At 39.9% G+C, this 21,691-nt stretch overlaps 1 protein-coding gene across 1 annotated transcript; it reads left to right on the forward strand.

The window, feature by feature from the left end:
- The first annotated feature begins 5,100 nt into the window (after positions 1–5,100).
- Positions 5,101–21,447, forward strand: appbp2 (amyloid beta precursor protein (cytoplasmic tail) binding protein 2). Its single transcript, XM_058080553.1, has 13 exons — positions 5,101–5,484; positions 7,104–7,192; positions 8,221–8,372; positions 9,377–9,500; positions 10,894–11,062; positions 11,530–11,619; positions 11,785–11,852; positions 11,927–12,032; positions 12,760–12,884; positions 13,562–13,647; positions 14,413–14,603; positions 17,155–17,320; positions 18,569–21,447. The coding sequence occupies exons 1-13, from the start codon at positions 5,347–5,349 to the stop codon at positions 18,838–18,840; spliced, it is 1,776 nt and encodes a 591-aa protein (XP_057936536.1). The 5' UTR covers positions 5,101–5,346; the 3' UTR covers positions 18,841–21,447.
- Positions 21,448–21,691: the final 244 nt, after the last annotated feature.

Raw genomic sequence — 21,691 nt, forward strand, 5'->3', positions numbered from 1 at the left:
GAGTTAGCGGAAAGTCCAGGTGAATAAAAGCAGTTAACGGATGTTTCTGGCAGAGTAACATGACAGTTAGTAGTGAGACTGTCAAGTAACTGTTAAGTTAGGGGTGAGTCTCGGAGAGTCACGGCAGTCAAATGCCGTTTCCGGGAGCGTAACGGCAGTTAGTAAAGAGTCTTGGTGAGTAACGGCAGTTAGCGGCGAGTCTCAGAGAGTAACTGAAGTTAACAACAAGTCTAGGTGAGTAAGGGCATGTAGCGGCGAGTCTCGGAGAGTAACGACAGTTAGTGGTGAGTCAAGGTGAGTAAAGGCAGTTAGCGGACATTTGAGCCTCGGAGAGTAACGCCAGTTAGTGGTGAGACTGTAAGTAACGGACATTAGTGGCGAGTCTCGGAGAGTCACAGCAGTTAGTGCCATTTCTGGGACCATAACAGCAGTTAGCAGAAAGTTTAGCGGCAAGTCTCGTTTCCCGGGTTTGAGCGTTAGTGAGTGAGTGAGCAGCTCAGACAGTAACAGGGAGTGCAAATGAGAATTGTTTTGAGGCAAGGATACATTCTTAATTTACATAGCTAGCATCAGCAGGGTAAGTGAAGGAGTTAACAGACACTAATACCCACAAGTCCTGGTTCAAGACAAAATGTGTATGTTTTGAACGACTCGGTCACTACCTGACCATCACTTGAGCATACAGTATCAAGAGTCCCTTCATCAAACACAACACTCATGTAACAAACGTAGTAGCATTTGAAAGCTAACTACTCCAATGCTACTCCTGCTGAACAATCTTATCCACTGGTAAATATATATACATCATATATACGTACATCTTCACATCTACAAGCAACACAGCATTTACCTTCTCTTTTTCTAGCATGCCTCTCAAGACCAGGCTTGAAGATGGTAGAAGCCCCACATACTGTAAATATTTCTATAAAGGTTCTTGTGTGATCATAGAAAAGCAGTAACTGGATAGAGTTGTAAAATAAACCTACCTAATGTGAAAGCATGGGTGGACTGTGTGGACAGGGTCAGGTAGTTGCTCCTTTGCTATCTTATCACAAAGTGGATCACGTTTCTTATGGCTGCTGCTTTGCTGAGCCCCACTGAACATTTGGTCTCATTCACAGCCCGTTTGAATTCCCCTTCGCAAATGCAATTCCACATCAAGCAAGCACGCGCTTCCTTTGCAAGGCAAGCCTGGCCCACACCTCTGTCATTCGTAAATATTATTATGAATATCATCCAATATGCTAAAACCAACATTTGCATTCTGTATGTAGAATAGCATGACTTTAGCTTGTTAGTGTGACTACGGCCATAGAGTACATGGATCATGAGCTGAGTAACAGCATTGTGAGTGAAATATTGTTGGAGGATGAACCTTCATATTTGAATGAATCATTTACTGTATCGCCACTCATCAGGCTATCATCAATAAACTTCAATCATTAATGAAGAGTTATCTTGCTGAGCCATGCGGCGTCTTCATCGGGTCACTGTACGCAAAGTGTCTTAATCCCATGGTTAGCTAATGTATTCAAGGTATGTTTTACATCTGTTTATACATTAGAAGTAGGCAATTTGCCTAAAAATAAATTCATATTTAGAAAATATTAAAGGTGTACTTCTTTATCTGTCAAGAAATCAATAAGAACTATCTTAAGGTATCAGGTGAATGAATATCTATGAAAAACAAGCTAAAGTATGACTTAATGCAGTAACTGAAGGAGGCTCTTTAGCTAGCATCGATGGATTCCACTTTCCCTCATAGGGCCAAAGTCCTGCAGGAATCCTTCCCTGTGATCATCACTTACTTCTCCACAGTTCAGTGGAAAGAAGTCGAGTTGGGAATTCCAAACATCTATCTTAAGTGATATATTGCATATTAAGGGCTTTGTAGGAGGTTTGCCACCAGCTGCTTATAATGATCTGCCTTGTCGTTTAAAAAAAAAACTCTGATGCCAAAGTACATTTCATGCATTTTGTCCACTTCAAAGATATCTGCAAATACAACTGATGTCCAAACTCTAGATATATGAAAATGGATATATTAGAATGTGCAGACAGGCTTTCAGATAGGACTGCTTGCTTGTAGACACACTCCCCTTTTTGCGTGTACACCAGTGTAGTACACGTATTCTACTTAGCATCTGGCAAAAAGCTGGGATAATACAGTAAATGTGTTCAACATCCTCCAACCCCTTAGTATTCAGTACACTTTGAATACTGTTGTCAATCACCAGCAAAGCCCAAGCTATCAGGATGTGATGAAAGAGTCATAGATCATAGATATACAGCAGTGCCTCCAAATGCTCAGTACATAAACCCAGGCAAGCTTTTCCATAGGAAACCATGGAAATGACACATCCACTATATCTTTTTTTTTTCGATTTCTGCTTCTCAAGACCTGATAACTTTTTTAAATTGAAAAAAAAAATTGAAAAAAAATTAATAAATAAATTGTTTTTTAAAAGTGAAATTTAACCTAAATGTAAGAAGTATTGGAAGAAATTAGAGTGTGACCAAATATCATGACATCACTACCACCAGGAGAACCAGAGTATAGAGGGCAAGGAGCCACCTGCTGTGCCCCAGCAAGGTTCACTGTGTTGGGACACATGCTCCAAGCAGCTGGTGTGACACCACGGAGGTCTCTCAAAGCTTTTACACTTTTCAAACACTGTGACACTGATGTTTCATGTGACTGGTAAGGTTTTTTGTTTGGCTTCCATGTTCTCTGTTAGCTGAAATACACACCTTCCGAGGTTTGGCTGTTTGAAGGAGTAATGGTGCCAGCGGAAAAAGAGTGAGTCGTGATTACTGTAAATCCTATTCGTCCATTGCAGACACACAAAAACATGAAGAAAAAACATTTTATCAAGAGAACTACTCATACATGCGGTAAAGAAGTTTAAATGAGTTGAATGAAATTGACTGAAGACTCCTCCTCCATCTTTGTACGTATTCAATCCTGCTTCTCACCTTCTTTATCTTGTTGCTGATACCTTCCTTGGCCCCGTGGCATGTTATTTAGCAGTGGCACTCAATCAAAAGCGCAGTTTCCTTGGAAGCGTAGAGTACAGGGCGAGAAAACCAACCGGGTGTGGTAGCATCCGAGCAGTGGGGTGTTGTTGGAAGAGCCAGGTCTGGGAGTAAATACCTTGAATGAGATCCTGGAGTGGGATGTGGTAGACGAAGGCTGATCCCTACACGTTCCTCCAAGGTCTCCCAGGAACACCATCCATGAGGAATGATACTGTAAGAAGCAGCTGGCTTTGGAGCAAACAAAGACTCCAGTGTTGTTTTTTTGACACAAAGACGGCCTTTTTTCCTCTGGAGTGTGTGGATGATGCTGGGAAGATGCCAGTAGAAGGTGGAGGAGACAATCACAGCCAGCATTGTCTGCTGGAAACAACAATGGTCTTGTCGTGTGCAGCCTGCCTGTGGGATGATGGCTTAGCAGTCACACCGTTATTACCCTACATCTACTGTGGAGGAATATACGGTACATGCCGTATACGTGCATGGATCACATTCCGCTTTGGTTTGTCTTTACAGAAAAAGAAAGAAAAAAAGTTTGATATTTATGAGAATAAAGTCGTAAATTTATGAGGAATAACATTATAACAAGAATAAAGTCTGAATTCTATGAAAAAAACCCTAAATTCATGAGAATATAGTTGTACATTTTGTTAATTTAGAAATTTGTACATTTAGAACTTTATTTTTTGTACATTTACAACTTTAGTCTCATGAATTTATTCCTTTTTTTCTCATAAAATTATTCCCTTTTTCTTCAAAAATGTACAACTTTATTCTTGTAATTTATTTATTCTTGTAACTTAGGAGAATAAAGTCATAATTATTAAATGTAAATAAATGCAAAAAAAGCAAAATTATAAATTTATGTAAAATTACAAAAGAATGAAGTCATAAATTTGCAAGAGTAAAGTTGTGCATTTACGAGAAAAAAGATGTAATATTACAAAATAAAGTTCTACATTTACAAGAAGAAAGTCGAAAATTGTTGAGTAGTTGTCATGACCCGTGTTGTCGCTTTGCTGCTGCCTGCTGCCTTTTCTCTGCAGTGCACCCTGGCATCCTGACCAGCAGTGGGAGGGCTGCTCCTGGACATCTGGCTAATTTAGACCTGACTATTTAAGCTCTGCTCTGAGACCAGTGCATTGCCAGATTGTCCCTCAAACTCCTCCATGCTGCCTCTGCTTGCTCTCTGGCTTTTAATCAGCCCGCTAGACTTATTCTGCAGTGTTTTTCTGTTGTCTGGTTTTCATCCTGCTCGACCTTTGGTCAGCAGCGTTTTTTCTTCTTGTTTCTTCTGAATAGTTTTTTCCTGTCTGCCTTTTGCTACAGTGTTCTGGGTTTTGTATTTTTCTCTCCGACCTCCATAGCCTATTTTGTTTTTCTTATTTGTTCTTTTCTATTGTTATTTTGTACTATACCATGTTGTGGACACTCTCTCTTGTAATAAATATTTTTTGTTCCAAAATCTGAGTCTGTATCTTGGGTTCCAGACCGGCTCATGCCAATTCTTGACAACGTTGTACTTACAACAAGACTGATAAATATATGAGATTTTTTATTATGAATGATAATAATAATAATAATAATAATAATAATTATATATTAATATCAATAACAACAACAATAATAATAGCAATAATAATATCAATTATTATTATTATTATTATTATTATTATTATTATTATTATTATTATTATTATTATTATTATTATTATTATTATATATTATTATTATTATACCACTAATTATTATTATTATGTAATTATATAAATGATAATAATAATAATAGTAATTATAATAATAATAATATTTATTATTATTATAGTTGGCGCATTTCTGCCACGATGTGGTGGTTGGGGTCATAATAATTATATAATATTATAAATACTATTATTAATAATATTATAATAATTATTGTCATTTGTATTATTTTGATTAACAGTAGTAGTGAATTTGGAATATTACCGTATATGATTGTTATGATCGCCACCCCCACACGGTGGCAGAAGTGCGCCAAGTGGTTGTGTGCCGCGCGTGAGAAGAAGACGAAGAAGAAATGTTGTGTTGGGTGACGTCATCGGGTTCTATGAGGTGTTGTCTGCCTGAATAATGGAGGTAGAAGAGGAAAGGCCTGCGTGCATCAGGTCATAAGGGTCCATTTAGCGTTATCCCGGACCTCCACGTAGCAAGTGAAAATTCGGCATTTCATGTAGAGCAAATTGTGGCCTGTCGGACGGTGCTGGCAGCAAATGTTGCAGGAGTGCTGGCATCTCATGTAGAAGTGTGGCTGTTGTTGGAGAAGAAAACAACATGGCTGCGGTGGAGTTAGAATGGATCCCAGAATCACTGTATAACACTGCTATCTCCGTCGTGGTGGACAATTACAGCCGATCGAGGAAGGACATACGCTCGCTCCCGGAAAACATCCAGTTCGATGTCTATTATAAGGTAAGTCTCATTTGCTAACATTAGCCGGCTAAGTGTCAGTCTAATTCTGCACTGGTCCGCTAAGATGATGCGTACATTATTGTTAATGTACATATTGTACATTAGATACTACCTGTATTGATTTATGTAAATGTATTGGTATCACGGAGCACACAAATATCTCTGCTTGATGTAGTTTAATTACTGCACATGCGCAGATTCAACACGTACGGTTAGAAGCGGCAAACTCGTGACATTTTACAATTATGGAGGGCATCATCGAGTACACTTGTTTTAGCTTGGACGTCCGTTGTGTTCCTCAACTGTAGCATCATGTAACACATGTGTGTAGCACAACGTAACAACACCTGTGACACATAATGTAACACCTGTTTGGCGTAACATAACATAACACTGTTACATCACCTACACTGGGGCCATCATTTATTTGGACGTCCACCGGTTGTTCATCTGAGCGGCAGAATATGTGGGACAAAAATTCAGAATAATCACGTATGATGATTTTTTGAACATTTTTTGTATATTCTTGCAAGCAATAAATATTTGGCACCTACAAAAAAAAGCAGGAATTCTGGCCCTCCCGAAGAAGCTCTGGTTATCTGTTTGAGTGGCGCCTGTTTGACCTCGTTACCTGTATAAAAGACACCTGTCCACAGCTTCAAACTGTCAGACGTCATACTCCACCATGCCCAAGTCCAAGGCCAAGAGCTCTCAGAAGACATCAGAGACAGAATTGTAGACCTACACAAGGCTGGGATAAGTTATGGTGCTATAGGCAAGCGACTTGGTGTGACAAAGGCTTCTGTATTTGTAATAGTTAAAAAATTGAATACTTAGGTCACAGATAATCTTCCTCGGCTTGGGGCTCCACGAAAGATCTCAACTTGATCTTGCGATTTGTAAAGAATAGACCAACAAGAGCTGATGAATGATCTGCAAAGGTACCATCGCCAACACCACGTCATGGATTGAAATCCTGTCCCCATGCTTAAAAAAAACACATCCAGGCCCGTCTTAAGAATGCCAGACATGACCAAAATTGAACTATTTCGTGTTTGGAGGAAGAAGGATGCTGAGTTGGACCCCAAGAACCTCATCCCTACTGTGAAGCACAAGGGGAAGGGGAAACATCATGCTTCTCGTCAAAGGGGACAGGACAACCAGGATGAATGGGGCAAAGTATCATGAGGTTTGAAGCCAAAACCACCTTCCCCCATCCCCGGCAGCTCCTTTTCTCCTACGTGTGATGTGCTGTGAACATGTGTTATCAGCAAACATGGTGTCCATCGTGTGGGGATTAGTGTTAGACACCTCCAAACGCTTCGCTAACAACAAGCCGCCTGACACGCCGCCGACTCCCGCCCCCGTCGGGCAGCAAACCACTTCAGACCACCTGAACCACTGCTATTTTTATGTTGTGGTATTAGTACTGGTATCACTTTGAGTTTCCTTACCCCCAGGTGTCCACAAACTACTCTTACATCTGAATTGAAGCAATAATAAATATTAACAACTATCAGTTTCGGTCTCGTGAAGCAGGAAGTTTTCATATCGGTATATTGTGCATGGCGAGTATTTGCATTGTTATTGCTTTTCTCATTGGATGTGTTGTGTTTCAGCTTTACCAGCAGGGTAGGCTATGTCAGCTGGGAGGGGAGTTTTGTGACCTGGAAGTCTTTGCTAAAGTTCTTCGGGCTTCAGACAAGAGGTAAGATGATTGTTGAGAAAAAAAAAGCATTTTTGCTTCCTGTGTGCATATTTGCCACTTGAGTGCTGTGAAAGTTTTACCGTCAGTCATAGCCAACACTTCAGTGTTGTGTCAAGTATGGCACGAGCACGTATTAGTTTTAGAGGACCGTTATTTCATGTGAATGCATCTTCTGAATGCCTTACATTTGTATTTTACATCATTAGTTAGACATTTTATGCTTGATCATTTAGGCTAAAAAATATGTACCATTTGCTACAATATGCATATTGATTAATAATAGGCCCCATTAATAATAGGCCCCATTCAAGCATTCAAGCATTTTTTTTATTCATTCATTCATTCATTCATTTTCTACCGCTTTTCCTCACGAGGGTCGCGGGGGGTGCTGGAGCCTATCCCAGCTGTCTTCGGGCGTAAGGCGGGGTACACCCTGGACTGGTCGCCGGCCAATCACAGGGCACATATAGACAAACAACCATTCACACTCACATTCATACCTATGGACAATTTGGAGTCGCCAATTAACCTAGCATGTTTTTGGAATGTGGGAGGAAACCGGAGTACCCGGAGAAAACCCACGCATGCACGGGGAGAACATGCAAACTCCACACAGAGATGCCCGAGGGTGGGATTGAACCCTGGTCTCCTAGCTGTGAGGTCTGTGCGCTAACCCCTAGACCACCGTGCCGCCCAGGATTTATTAATGAATGTGTTTTTGGAAAACCGGTGAGGAATTGCTGTCCATGAGTACAGGTGGTCCTCGGTTTATGTTCCATGTGCAGCGTTTTGTGGTTACAAACATGCTCCCATAACCAATTAAAAACTTAATATTTGTCAGTCAATATGAGACTTGCTGTATAAGTAGTTACAGCGTATGTCAGCAGAAGAATGATGTGTGTGTGACTGTGTGTGACTTGCGTGTGCAAGTAGTCCAAAAAGGTTTCTGTGTCTATGGTGGCCAAAGTGCCTGCACTGTGTATACTAGCATTTTGTGTTTACACTGACATGGATGCTTCTCATTACAGGCACCTCCTCCACCACTGCTTCCAGGCCTTAATGGACCATGGGGTGAAAGTTGCCTCAGTGCTGGCCAATTCCTTCAGCCGCCGCTGCTCCTACATTGCAGAGTCTCAAATCCACGTCAAAGAGAAGGCCATCCAGTTTGGCTTTGTGTTGGGTAAATGCTGGGCTTGGCTGGGCTTCAGTGTTGTATGTTTGCTGGCTTATTGTGATGACAACATGTTCAGTCTTTATATGACTTTGACCCTTCTCATTGGTGTGAGGCGGCAGTTTTCTGGTACCAAACCAAGCAGATTTTCAGTTCAAGTGTCCAATCCTTATGTGAGACATGAACACACGGCTTTCCCTTTTCTGTGCATTCCAAAGATCTAAAAACAGATAAATAGAGGCAGCTAATGAATGCACATATTGAGATTAATCTATTCCATCGATAAAGCCTTCTGGAAAAAACTCATTAACCGTTATAGTTATTAGCGTTGTTTCTATGTTACTGACGCAGTAACACCACTCCACACCACACTGGCCCTCTATTAGCCGGCTAGCGGCTAGCTTCACCACACACTCACTGACAATGCCTCAGGCCACAAGCAAGACGTAAGGCTACATATTGGAGCTGCTGCAAATGCTGCTGTGTTTTTGGGTTCGGAGAAGTTAACGCTAGGTGTAGTGTTCCTTTATATGCTGCTATGTGAAATCAGTGCACCCCCCAAAAAATATATATATACATACATACATACACACATATACACACAGCATGATTTACTTTAAATAACAATGCTTTTCACTAATGAATGACAGCTTTATTTCCAACTTTATGACACACGCTGAAACCCAACTCAGTGTCGGTCCAAAATGCAAAGAAGTGAAATACATATTTCAGGTAAAACAGCCAACATTTAGTCTTTTGTGTTGTGGTTTGCACAGCAAATACAGTGGAACCTCGGTTAGCATGTTTTTGCCTCTGTTTGTGTACGTTTTTCAGCTCTTTTCGGCTTCTTGTAAAAATGATTTTAGATGAATTTTAGAAATGGCCGCTGCTACATCATACTGTGTTGAAGTGTCACAGTAGGATTCTTTCCATTCAGATTTGATTGGAGATGAAAGCTGATGCTCCTTCCATACACGGTGCTGATTGTTCCCATCTGGTGTGTTTTCTTGCAGGGGGTTTCTTGTCAGATGCAGGCTGGTATGGAGATGCAGAGAAAGTGTTTCTTTCCTGCTTGCAGCTCTGTGCACTCCACAGTGAGGTGCTCCACTGCTACAGGGCCGTGGAATGTTGTGTCAGGTCAGTTTCATGTAGTATACGGCAAATTTCATCAACGATCGTCTAGGCCAGGGGTGTCAAACTCATTTCGCATCGTGGGCCACATACGGCCTAGGGAGATGTCAAGTGGGCCGGACCATTAAAATTATACCATACTCTGCTATAAATATCCAAAATATCATGTCTTTCCTTTGTTTTGGTGTAAAGAAGCACATTAGGAACATTAGGATAATATTGAAATTTAATGAACTATCCTTTTACAAAACATTTTATGAAACACCTCATATTTCCTTAGACAAATGTGCAATTTACTTTTATCATTCACAAATATGCAATGCAACTGATCCCACTGATTGTACAAAGGCACAAAACTTTAATTGGTACTGAAAAATATAGTAATGCACTTTAAGATTAAATGAGACTTTTAAAGAAAGGGATTTTTAAACCACTTACACATACGCATATAAAATCTAAATGTAATCCCTGCGTACACCTTACAAACTAAGGAGAGTGATTTTAAATGTGTAATGAAGAAAGTGTTCGCCTGTCCTGTAAATCTGTAAACTTCATACATGAAACATACATACACATACAATATATACTGAAAATTTATGGAGTTGTATGAACAGTAAAATTCCATCACACAACTTTTGTTTTGAAGCTGCTGACTAACATTAAAGTGCACATTTTTTAAATCACCACAGTAAGGATTCATCTTCACAGAGCTGTATTCTTTCAATGCAAACAGTAAGCCGTCATATTTTTTGCTGTGATGAGTCTCGTAGTGGCGTCGAATATTATATTCCTTCAATACCGAAACTTGTTGCAAACACACCAAGCACAAAGGTTTTCCGTGCATCTCTGTAAATAAATAGGACGTGGTCCATTTTTCTTTGAAAATTCTACACTCCTTATCTACTTTTCTCCGTTTGGATAACGACATTTTGGCTAATGAGGGTGTAGCGGAGAGGTAGAGACCAAGGTATTAACAACGTCGTAACAAGCAGCAGATGGCGCATTGATACCGTCTGCTGTTTTCAGTCTGTCTCAGTGATGCGGCTTGTCTTCTACTCTGATGGAAAGAGTGCGCCCCTTAGCGGATAATCCATGAATTGCAGCGAATTAAAAATATTAATTCCATGTCTTTTATGCATTTTTTCCACTTTCAAATTATCCTGCGGGCCTGATCGAACCTCCTTGGGGGCCTGTTCCGGCCCACGGGCCGTATGTTTGACACCCCTGGTCTAGGCCAATCTTGCTGTCATGCCAGAAGTCTCCTCTTCAGACATTTCAAAGCATAAGAAAAAAGTCACAGCTTATCCATCAACTGAGCGATGCTTTTGTGCATATCCATTTTTAACCATGGCTACATACATTAAAGATTGCAATTCATGTCATCTTTCTACCTCCACAGGATCCTTCATGTGCGCAATGGCAATTGTAAATACCACCTGGGGGAAGAGACCTTCAAGCTTGCTCAGTCTCATATGGAGAAGTTAGCCAAACATGGCCACCAGGCCAACAAGGCAGCATTGTACGGCGAGCTTTGTGCCTTGCTTTTTGCCAAAAGTCATTATGATGAGGTAAACATCAGCGACATATTACACAGGCGGTCCTCGGTCTACGTACTGGTTCCGTTCATACCACACCGTCCCAAGTGTAGTTTTAGAGTAGGTTAGAATCTTAATGAACAGTCTCTCACACTGTACACAGAACGCATATCAAATACACTCAATCAAAGATGAAATATAAGAACGACTTACTTGTAGTATCCCTATGTTTGTCTGAGAGCACTACACTCCTTAGTTATTACTGTCCATTTATGGGGCATATTGAAGCCTAGAGTCTGCCTCAATCTTGGGAGACATCATGAAGGAAAAAAAAATGTACTGTCCTTCCTGCCGTGGGCAAGTAACTATTGTAGTTGTCGTTTTTTTTTTCATATAGTATTTATTTCCGGCAATGGTAGCTACACAAGGACCGCCTGTACTTGAATACTGGTACTTGCTTGTACCCCCGCCAACTTGAGTATTTCATGAATGTGTTCCAGGCATACCGATGGTGTATAGAGGCCATGAAGGAAATTACTCCAGGCCTCCCAGTTAAAGTAGTGGTCGATGTCCTTCGCCAAGCCTCCAAGGTCTGTCGTGTTTGTGTATTACTAACAAGTGTGTGGTCAGTCATCATGGCCATGAAGGATGTGCAGTATAGTAACCCCTCACCACTTCATGGTTTGTGTGAAAAATACATACAGTGCAGTAATCCCTCATTTATAGCTGTTATTGCTGTTGTCTTTGTGCTGCAGGCTTGTGTGGTGAAGAGAGAGTTCAGGAAAGCAGAACAGTTGATTAAACATGCCGTGTTTCTTGCAAGGTAAATTGCTTCACTTTGGCTTGTGATGCAGGTTTGATCACAGTGACGTCATACTGCGTTTTTCTTTCTTACAGGGAACACTTTGGGCACAAGCACCCTAAATACTCTGACACTCTTCTGGATTACGGATTTTACTTATTAAATGTAGACAATATATGCCAGTCTGTCGCTATTTACCAGGTAAGTACTAACTCTGTGAAAACAAAACACCATTTTGGAACACTTGGAATACGGCTGGCCAATATGGACCAAAACTTGTATCCCGATTTTTTTACCACAAAATGAGTGGAACAGTCAAAGCCAAATAGGTGTGCAAAGTTTTATTAAAATGTAAACAATCTTCTAGAATAGCCGCTGAAATAAAAAGGTATATTAATGTGAAATAAATATAGAAAGTTCCATCTTGAGTGCAAAGTGAATGTGTTTCGGAATGTCTGTGTTTCTCAGATCATGTCTACTATATTGTGGACTATAGGGGTGTTATTTCATGGCTTCAAGGCTCTAATGTTAAAAACCATTTTGAGGCGTTTGTAAGCAGGTTTTTATTGCCATAACTACCAAAGTACTCAATTTATGAATGTACTTACTGCACCAATGAAGTGCAATAAAGGAGGGATTTATGGATATGACTTATCTAATGCTGTACATCCGAGCTCCCTTTAAGTCTCCTGGCTTTATTGAGCCAAGGCGCATCATATTTAACATGAGTCTAATGTATTATGTACATTATCGACTTCCTCTTCTGCCTGTCATTATTTGTAGCTAAAACCAAGATATTGAAGTGAAATAGGATATTTTCCCATGGCACAGCAGGCCACATTTATAATATCCAGCACCAGATTATCGTAACGTCAGTTGTTGTTCTGTATCTGGAGAACTTAGTTGTTTCTTCTTGTGCAAATGGCAGACAGCGCTGGACATCAGACAGTCTGTGTTTGGAGGAAAGAACATCCATGTTGCCACAGCCCATGAAGACCTGGCCTATTCCTCATATGTCCACCAGTACAGCTCTGGGAAGTTTGATAATGCTCTGTAAGTACAAGCCAGATAATTGTAACAAATGATAGTTGATAATTGGTGACAAATGTCAGAATAATATGGAAGGAGACACTTGTTATACGTGACATGACACCTGGACACTTCCCCAGTCATCAGACAGCAAAACTTCATTTTTGTATTCATAACTGAAGGAAAATTAAGTGAAAAATCACATGTGTGTATTTAGTCAGTCAGTGGTTAATGCAGCAGCTAGACATAATTGGTGTCCTAACAACACAGTTGTCATATCATTATACTTGCACATTACTTACAGATAGATAATACAGGACAAAATCATTTGCAATATGTAAAAATTGGATTTTAAAGTCAAATAAAAGTCAAAGCATTCAAATAAATGATTCATTATTAAGAACTATGTTGACACATGGAACCCTTTACAGTCAGTTTCAACAGACATCCCCTAAAAAGACTCTAAAGTATCTAAAGTATCCATTTGTTAATTTGAGAATCAATTTTAGTATTGATATTTTGGTATTGGTTCTCAAATCACTAGCATGTGTGTACATGGTGAAGTATTCAAAAAATATTTAGCAGCATAGGCAGCTGTCTAGTTTTCATGTTGTTTTCACCTCTAAACGCTGTCTAGACAAATAGGGTTTGTATGTTGACAGTAGTGAGACGATGACGTGGGCTCTCTGTGTGTTGTCAAGATTCCATGCAGAACGTGCCATAGACATCATTACTCACATTCTGCCTGAAGACCATCTGCTCCTGGCGTCCTCCAAGAGAGTGAAAGGTAAGACAGTACAGGCAGTACTCACACACAGCAGTACAACAGTAGATTGCTGTCTGTCTTGGTCCTAGTCAGGTTGATCGATGTCCACGCTTTTCAGTTCTCTTTAACATTCTGGCCCAGAGGGCAGTAGTTTTCAACCCCCACCATCACCCCTTAATGACAAGCAGGGACCCAACTCAAATTCCTCATATCTTCTATTGAATGAAGACAGTTAGCCTTTGAGGTAGCATGTGGAGAAGAGTAGCAATAAGGAGGCTCCCAGCATGCCTTGCGGGTTGTAGCCACAGGTATAGTTTTGCATGTATGCTAGTGTGTAAGCGTCCTGTTAGTTTGTGCTGCGTTGGCATCCATTCCGTAGAACAATAGCATAAACAGAGTGAGCTCTTTTGTTGGTTACATGGTCTTTGTCTCAGTGGGTGCTGGCGGGGCCAACAGCATACACACAGAGTGTAGAAGAGTGTAATGTAGTAGAAATTAAATTAGTAGATTGCAATATATTGTCTCTGTACTTTTTTTCATTGCACTTTGCTCAAAAGTAATCTTAAAATTAAATGGGTTTCAGATATCACGACTGTTTGTTTCTTATTATTTTTGTAGGATTTTTTTTTTTTTTTAGTTGAGAACCACTGCTCTGGGCAGTGCTACGTTTTGTGCTGCACCCTTTGATAGCTGTCTGACACTTAACAAGCTAAATGATGCTTTATTCTGCTGCTAATTACTTGAATGATCTTTATTTGTGCGTGATGTGTTCTGTTTTTACGTCAGCTCTAATCCTGGAAGAAATTGCCATTGATTGCCACAACAAAGAGACAGAAGAGCGCCTCCTGCAGGAGGCCCATGACCTGCACCTGTCCTCGTTGCAGCTAGCAAAGAAGGCCTTTGGAGAGTTCAACGTGCAGACAGCCAAACATTATGGCAACCTAGGACGACTCTACCAATCCATGAGAAAGTTCAAGGTTTGATGCCGACACCTTCTGTTGCAGCACCAATCACATAGAACGCTGAGTCATGTCAGTCAGACCAAGTACAAGTACAGCCCTCGTCATCTCAGAACATTATATATAGTTGAAGTCACGTGCATGCATTGATATACCGTTGATACCTAAAACACACATTTCAGACACTCTGAGTAGTAATCTTGCTAATGTCACTGGTCAGTAGGTGTCAGTAATGTTGCATTGCTGAGACAGTAGCCACCACAGGAAGTATTATACACAAACTGGAGGCCTGAGTCTATTCCATGTCTTGTACGTCTTATTTCTCTTATGTCTATCATATTGGGTAATAGAAATGTCAAGGTGATATATGGGTGTTATTTCATTCTAGAGGGCTCTAATAATGTTAAACAGCGTCTTTAGAAGGTGGTGTACTACATTTACTACACTCTAACACAGGGGTGGGCAAACTTTTTGACTGGCGGGCCGCATTGATTTAACAAAATTGACGGGGGGGCCAGACTCGATATTTTACACGTAACAGTCCACCTGGAATTATTGTATCTGTAAAAGTGTCATGCAATCTGCTTTATGGGCACTTTGAGATCATTTATTTGATGTAAAGTGCGTTATAAATTTATAATAATAAATGTATTATTATTTATATTGATATTATTTGTTATTATTATTATTATTATTATTATTATTATTATTATTATTATGTGCCTGTGTCCTGAGCACTTTGTAAATAACAGACCACATCAAATAACGAAATTATTCTATCTGTAATAGTGTCATGCAATCAGCTATATGTGCACGTTAAGATCATTTATTTGATGTAAAGTACGTTATAAATTTATAATAATTAGAATAAATGTATTATTATTTGATATTATTTGTTATTATTATTTTATATTATTTTTTATTATTATTATGATGTAAAGTGCTTTATAAATGTATAATAAGAAGAATAAATTTAGTATTATTTTATATTTGTTATTATTATTTTATATTATTATTATTTGTTATTATTATTATTATTATGTGCCTGTGTCCCTTTTATCAGGAGCACTTTGTAAATAACAGACCACATCAAATAACGAAATTATTGTATCTGTAAAAGTGTTACGCAATCTGCTATATGTGCACTTTAAGATCATTTATTTGATGTAAAGTACGTTATAAATTTACAATAATTAGAATAAATGTATTATTATTCTTTATTATTTGTTATTATTATTTTATATTAATTTGTTGTTATTATTATGATGTAAAGTGCGTTATAAATGTATAATAAGAAGAATAAATTTAGTATTATTTTCTATTATTTGTTATTATTATTTGTTATTATTATTTTATATTATTATTATATTATAATATTATAATATATAATTATTAATAATATATAATATATATATATATTATAATAATAAGAATAAATTTATTATTTAATATTATTATTATTAGTATTATTATTATTATGTGCTTGTGTCCCTTTTTTCACTTTGTAAACAACAGACCGCATCAAATAACGAAATTGATAAAACCGCCAAACCATGAAAATGTCGTCTCAAGCCATGATGCCAGCTTGTATGTTGACTTTAAATGAAATACTTTGGAAAGAACGGGCGGGCCGTATTCAAACACTTGGCGGGCCGGATGTGGCCCCCGGGCCGTAGTTTGCCCACCCCTGCTCTAACACATGATGCTGCTTTTACTGTGATGCCACTGGATGAATTTGTTTGTGCAAAATAAAGTACTGCAATATGCAATGTAAGTTACTTAAACAGTGCTAGATTTATTTCAAACATTTGGTCTCAACAGAAAAATAGCCTTTAAAATAACATGATCTCTAAGGCAGGTTAGTGGTAATAAATTCACAAATAAGAGTAATGCTGGCAAGGATACGTACAATTTGGAAAGCTGCATATTTCTATGTGGCACAAACATCCATATCATGCCATCAGTGAAATTAAAACCTCCTTTCATTCAGCATGTTGTGCATTTAGGCAACATATTAGAAGTATGGGTGCACCATAGGGAATTATGAGGTCATACCACAAATCTGATCACGTTAAAAATACCTCAGATGACTGATAATTTATTAAAAAAAAAAAAACTCAAATGAGGCGAGATGACCTGTGCTGTGTGGGTGAGCAAATCAACTGCTCCTTTTCCCCCAGCTTATTATAACTTCCTCTGTGCTCACATGTAGACAAACATTAACTTTCAGAGAAAGACAGTTTGCACACTAGTCGTACCAAATGTTCTGCAGTGTGCTGATATCATTATCAGTGGAAGAAAACACCATACTGCACCCAAAACAAAGCCCACCATCCTTAGGCGTTTGAGCAATGAGCATGCTCAATAAGCACTTTGTATTCCGCCTTTTCCATCTTTCTATGAGCTGATGTTGGTCTTGATCAGCCTGTCGTGTTTAAGAGGTAGAGGTGTGGAAGCAGGGAGAGAATGAACTATTCCAGGATTGAAAGCCTGTCATCATTGAGTGTATTTTGGGTTGCATAGCTACTGTACATTATTGTGACGCTGGTGTTTATGGGACTCTTACTAGGAAGCCGAGGAGATGCACATCAAAGCCATCCAGATTAAGGAGCAGCTTCTGGGCCATGAGGACTACGAGGTGGCGCTCTCCGTGGGTCACCTGGCCTCCCTTTACAACTACGACATGAACCAGTATGACGATGCAGAGAGGCTCTACCTGCGCTCCATTGCTATCGGTCAGACAATATCACATTAAAAACATCCCTCTTGCATCATCCCGTGTGTCATGATGGTGGATCGTAGTGGGTCAGAGCTGAAATGGCTTGTTCAGTGTAGTAACAAGGGCTGATATAAATGAACTTGCTTTCTCAGGTGGGCGGGTCACATCTCAGATGTGTGCACACCATTTCACTTACTTCTTTATTCAAGTTTACATTTGTCATTTATATCGGTACAAGTCATTCTCTTATCATTGGAAATATTTATACTGGTATATAAAATGATTTGCCAAGCCTTCCCACACACACTCATGTCCATGTGTGCAGACCATAAGTTACTGTAGAGCAGTGGTTTTGGCTGCAGAACCCGCCATCACCCTTTGATGACAAGCGGTGACCCAAATTAAATTTTTCAACAAACACCTCTCGGGTGTCGATCTTTTTAGGTACTGTTTGCAACAGTTTACAGACAAGTGAGCCAATAGCACAGACAAGAATGTGTGGTGCAGTCATGGGCATGTAGTGATTACTGTAAATTCTGGTGTATGAATTGCAGGCAGCTCTTGATTTGACTGGAGCCAATCATAAGCTATGAAAAACCTTGCGGTGAGCTTGTCAACCATTTGGAAATTGCAGGAGGTCATTACTCAACATACTGTAACAGTCTGACTCACTGTGGTAGCTTACAAACTCATCACACAGCAACTTAATACTCAAAAGTTATGCATATGAGTTTAAAATAAAAAAATATTCAAGTGTTTCTCAATTCATTGGCGAACAAACGGCATAGAAATGAATGAATGTCATTGCAATGCTGCATCTGTCCACCAGAGGGAGCCCAGATCCCAGAGGGAGGCTGACGTCCTTGCAGCGCCCCAGCATGCACGAATGAGTCAGACTCTTACATTGTTATATATACTCACAGTATTTTAACAGTTAGTTGTGGTTTTGAAGTAAAGCGGAATTTGGACATGACTTAGCCCACACCATTGTGTTAGCCACAGGGTTCAAAGCGTAAGAAGCAAGCAATGGCTTACACACTGGAAATGACAGTAGACATTTTTTGACCCAGGGCCCACTGAAAACGGCACTGTGACGCACCAGTTGAGAATCACTGCTGCAGAGAAGTGATCCCAGTACTCTGCTGTGCTGTGCGTGCGTGTTTGTGTGTAGTTGTAAATGAAGAGGACGGACTGTGATGGACTGTTGCGCTTGCATTGTGGCGTGATTGCAAATTAAATGTCCTTATCCGCTTTGCTGTTGTAGGAAAGAAGCTGTTTGGAGAAGGCTACAGCGGCTTGGAGTACGACTACAGAGGCCTCATCAAACTCTACAACTCTGTGGGTAACTATGAGAAGGTATTTGAATACCACAATATTTTATCCAACTGGAACCGACTGAGGGACCGACAGTTTGCCGTGGCGGACGCCCTTGAGGATGTCAACACCACGCCCCTGCAGACCCAGGAAGTGGTTCAAGCTTTCCTATTGGCTCAAAGCTTACTCCACAAAACCCCAATTCAGCCAAGCCTTGGGTGACGTCTTACGGAAGAAAAAGACACGTGGCTTGAAGACCAGAGAGGACATCAAGCAGGTACAAAGATGCCTCTGTTGCAAGTGCTGCTTTCAGAGCCGTTATCTGGTGTAGATGATTGACTGCACACGGACACACGCTGATAAATGTACCCATGCAATCATACAAATTAAACTATGTCACTGCCCAATTGTCGAAACAAACCTTGTTGCGTCTCACGGCATCTGTAAGAATCATGCGTCCTGAAGGATGTCCACACCAACACCCACATTTCATTTCAAAAGGTCAAAGTTGATTTTATTCTCATTCTAACATGTCATGAAGAACCAAACACCACCCTGTGGTCCCGGTGGACAGCGTAGATACAAACGGTACCAAACGCAGTATTAAATAGCAATAGCAGCAGGGTTTAATAACACAATCATCCCGCATTTACTAACAAAAGTACGCCTCCTGTATGGAGTTAAAGAGATGCCCTTTGGCCGTGTTATTAGCCTGAGACTTAAAAGTAGTTGGTAAAACGTCAATGGAATTAATGATTGACTGGGAGCTTCATATGAAATTTGATGGCAAACTTCCTCCCGGCCATTTACTGCTCCGTCAGCAGTGAGGGAATGACTGTTGTCTTCATTCCTGGTTCTGTGATGGTGCAAATGGTGTAAATCCGTCTAACAGGGAGCGAAAAGCCTACAGGACTGGTACTTTCTTCAGATCATTTTCTTATTACATACAAAAACTCTATTATTGAACAGTTAATTGGTTCCAGACCAGACTGTCAGAAGTGATTTTCTGTGAAGTAGAAGAGTCCTTAGTTATAAATGTAGTATACAAAACCTGTTTACCACCGTCTATATACAGTACACTTTTTAGCATTATTAGAGCCCTCTAGACATGAAATAACACCCCTATAGTCATATTTCAACTCCTATAACCAAATGTAGTCAACATAATAGGAGAAAATGAGACCTCTGCTGGTGCGTGTTGCTGTAAATGTCTTCTGGTGCTATAATGTGCAACCAAGTCAGCTGAGGCTGCTTTCCAGGCTTCTGATTGGACAAAATCAACATGACAGCCAGTGAATGTTTTTATGTGGATAACTTTTTTTGGGTTTTGTTTTAACTCCACCATAGTGAAAATGTGCCTTTTTGAAAATATACGTGTTGGTGTGGACATGCCTGAGAAGAGCTGGTGGAAAGGGTTTAGAAGATGAATGGTGCCTTCCAAAAGGCACAATTACACACACACTAAGATTGACAAGCAGCCAGTGCCTCATGTCCAACCCGCTGCTGTTCTTTCCCAAAGAACAAATCACCACTTCATAAAACGAAATTTGAGCTGGCCTTTCGGCTTTCTATGAGGACCACTACAACGTCTCACTTTGGATGCATGGAACCTTCAAGGAAAAGTGTACTTTCTGGAATATTGTCCATCATCATCTTTCTCTTTTCTGTGTGTTCTAAACATATAAAACAGCTAAGAAGAGGGCGGTAATTCATGCACATAATGGGACACACCTATTCTGCCTAGAAAGGCTGCAACTAAAACACCTCCAACAAGGCTTTATGGTTTTATAGCCATTGTAATGACAGGTACATTCATGATGACATGTCATACTTACAGTATTTTGCTCTTTTTAAGCATTAGCGGAACTTCCTTCTTGGGTTGTGATGGAAAGCTACACCTAGCATTAACTTTTTCAAACAGTGGCGACTCCTATATGTAGTGTTACCTATGGTGAAGCTCATCGTGAGGCCGTGTGGCGAGATGTCACTACGCCAGTAAAGTAGTTCTTGGGTGTAACAATGTTAAGTAATGTGCAGGTTGTCTTATGTCAAAGGAGCCTTGTTGTTGCTTGTTTGGTGCTTTTCAGAATAGGCGTGTCCCTTTTACGTGCATTAATGATCTGCCTCTTTTTAGCTGTTTTTACGTCTTAAGCACACACACGAGAGAAAGATGTGCGTTCATGTCTCACATGATGGGCAAAATTCCCCCCAAAGTTGCACTTTTCCTTTTTAAATGTCCTGCTAAGCGCATTTTCAAAGATAAACACAAAGATCCTGCTGCCTCACACAATGAGTTTCAGCCTGCCTAAACTTGGCAGGTCAGAGCTCAACATGCTGACTCTTTGGGAAGTAACATGAACGTATTTGCAACATGACAGCACAGTTTGTTTCCCCGACCCGGTACATGAAATCATGACATTGCAAACATGGGAGTAAATACGAGCTTCCGTACATTAGGAAGGTTAGTATTTGATGCCCTGCTGATCCCTCACACAATCAGCAGAGGATGAAATATCACGGTGTATGCCTGCCTTTGTACTTTGCTTACTGGATGAGGCGTCCATTGTGAACGAAGACTTATTTAAAAAGTGTGTAGTGCTATGTGTACAGTCTTATGTTAACACTGTGAAAATGTTATCTTTATTTAGATTTGAGTTTATAGCCGTAGATCAGGATATATACACAACGATGGATGCCCAAGTGTTCACTGATGCGTACCAGCATTCACCAGCTTGCTGTTATTTGTCTGTCAGACAGAACCATACTTAAAAGTGCTAAATAAACCATATACTTTCATTCATATGTGGGGGTGTGACTCACACACACACACATCTGTGTCTTTTCTGTCTTCTTCGCTCCAATCACCTTTCCTGTGAAAGGATGTTGCTGTTTCTCTTCAACACTTCAGTCACAGTCACTGTCCCAGCAACAGTCAACAAACATTGTTTCAGGTCAAATGTACCTGTGTAGGTAGACCACATTGGCACTGTACCATACAAAATACTGTAGCATAATCACCTAATTTTCTCAACGTTGACTTAACACAGGGTTATAACAGTACTCCCTCCTCATG

The sequence above is a fragment of the Doryrhamphus excisus genome, chromosome 8, assembly GCF_030265055.1.
Source record: "Doryrhamphus excisus isolate RoL2022-K1 chromosome 8, RoL_Dexc_1.0, whole genome shotgun sequence".
Taxonomy (NCBI): Eukaryota; Metazoa; Chordata; class Actinopteri; order Syngnathiformes; family Syngnathidae; genus Doryrhamphus; species Doryrhamphus excisus.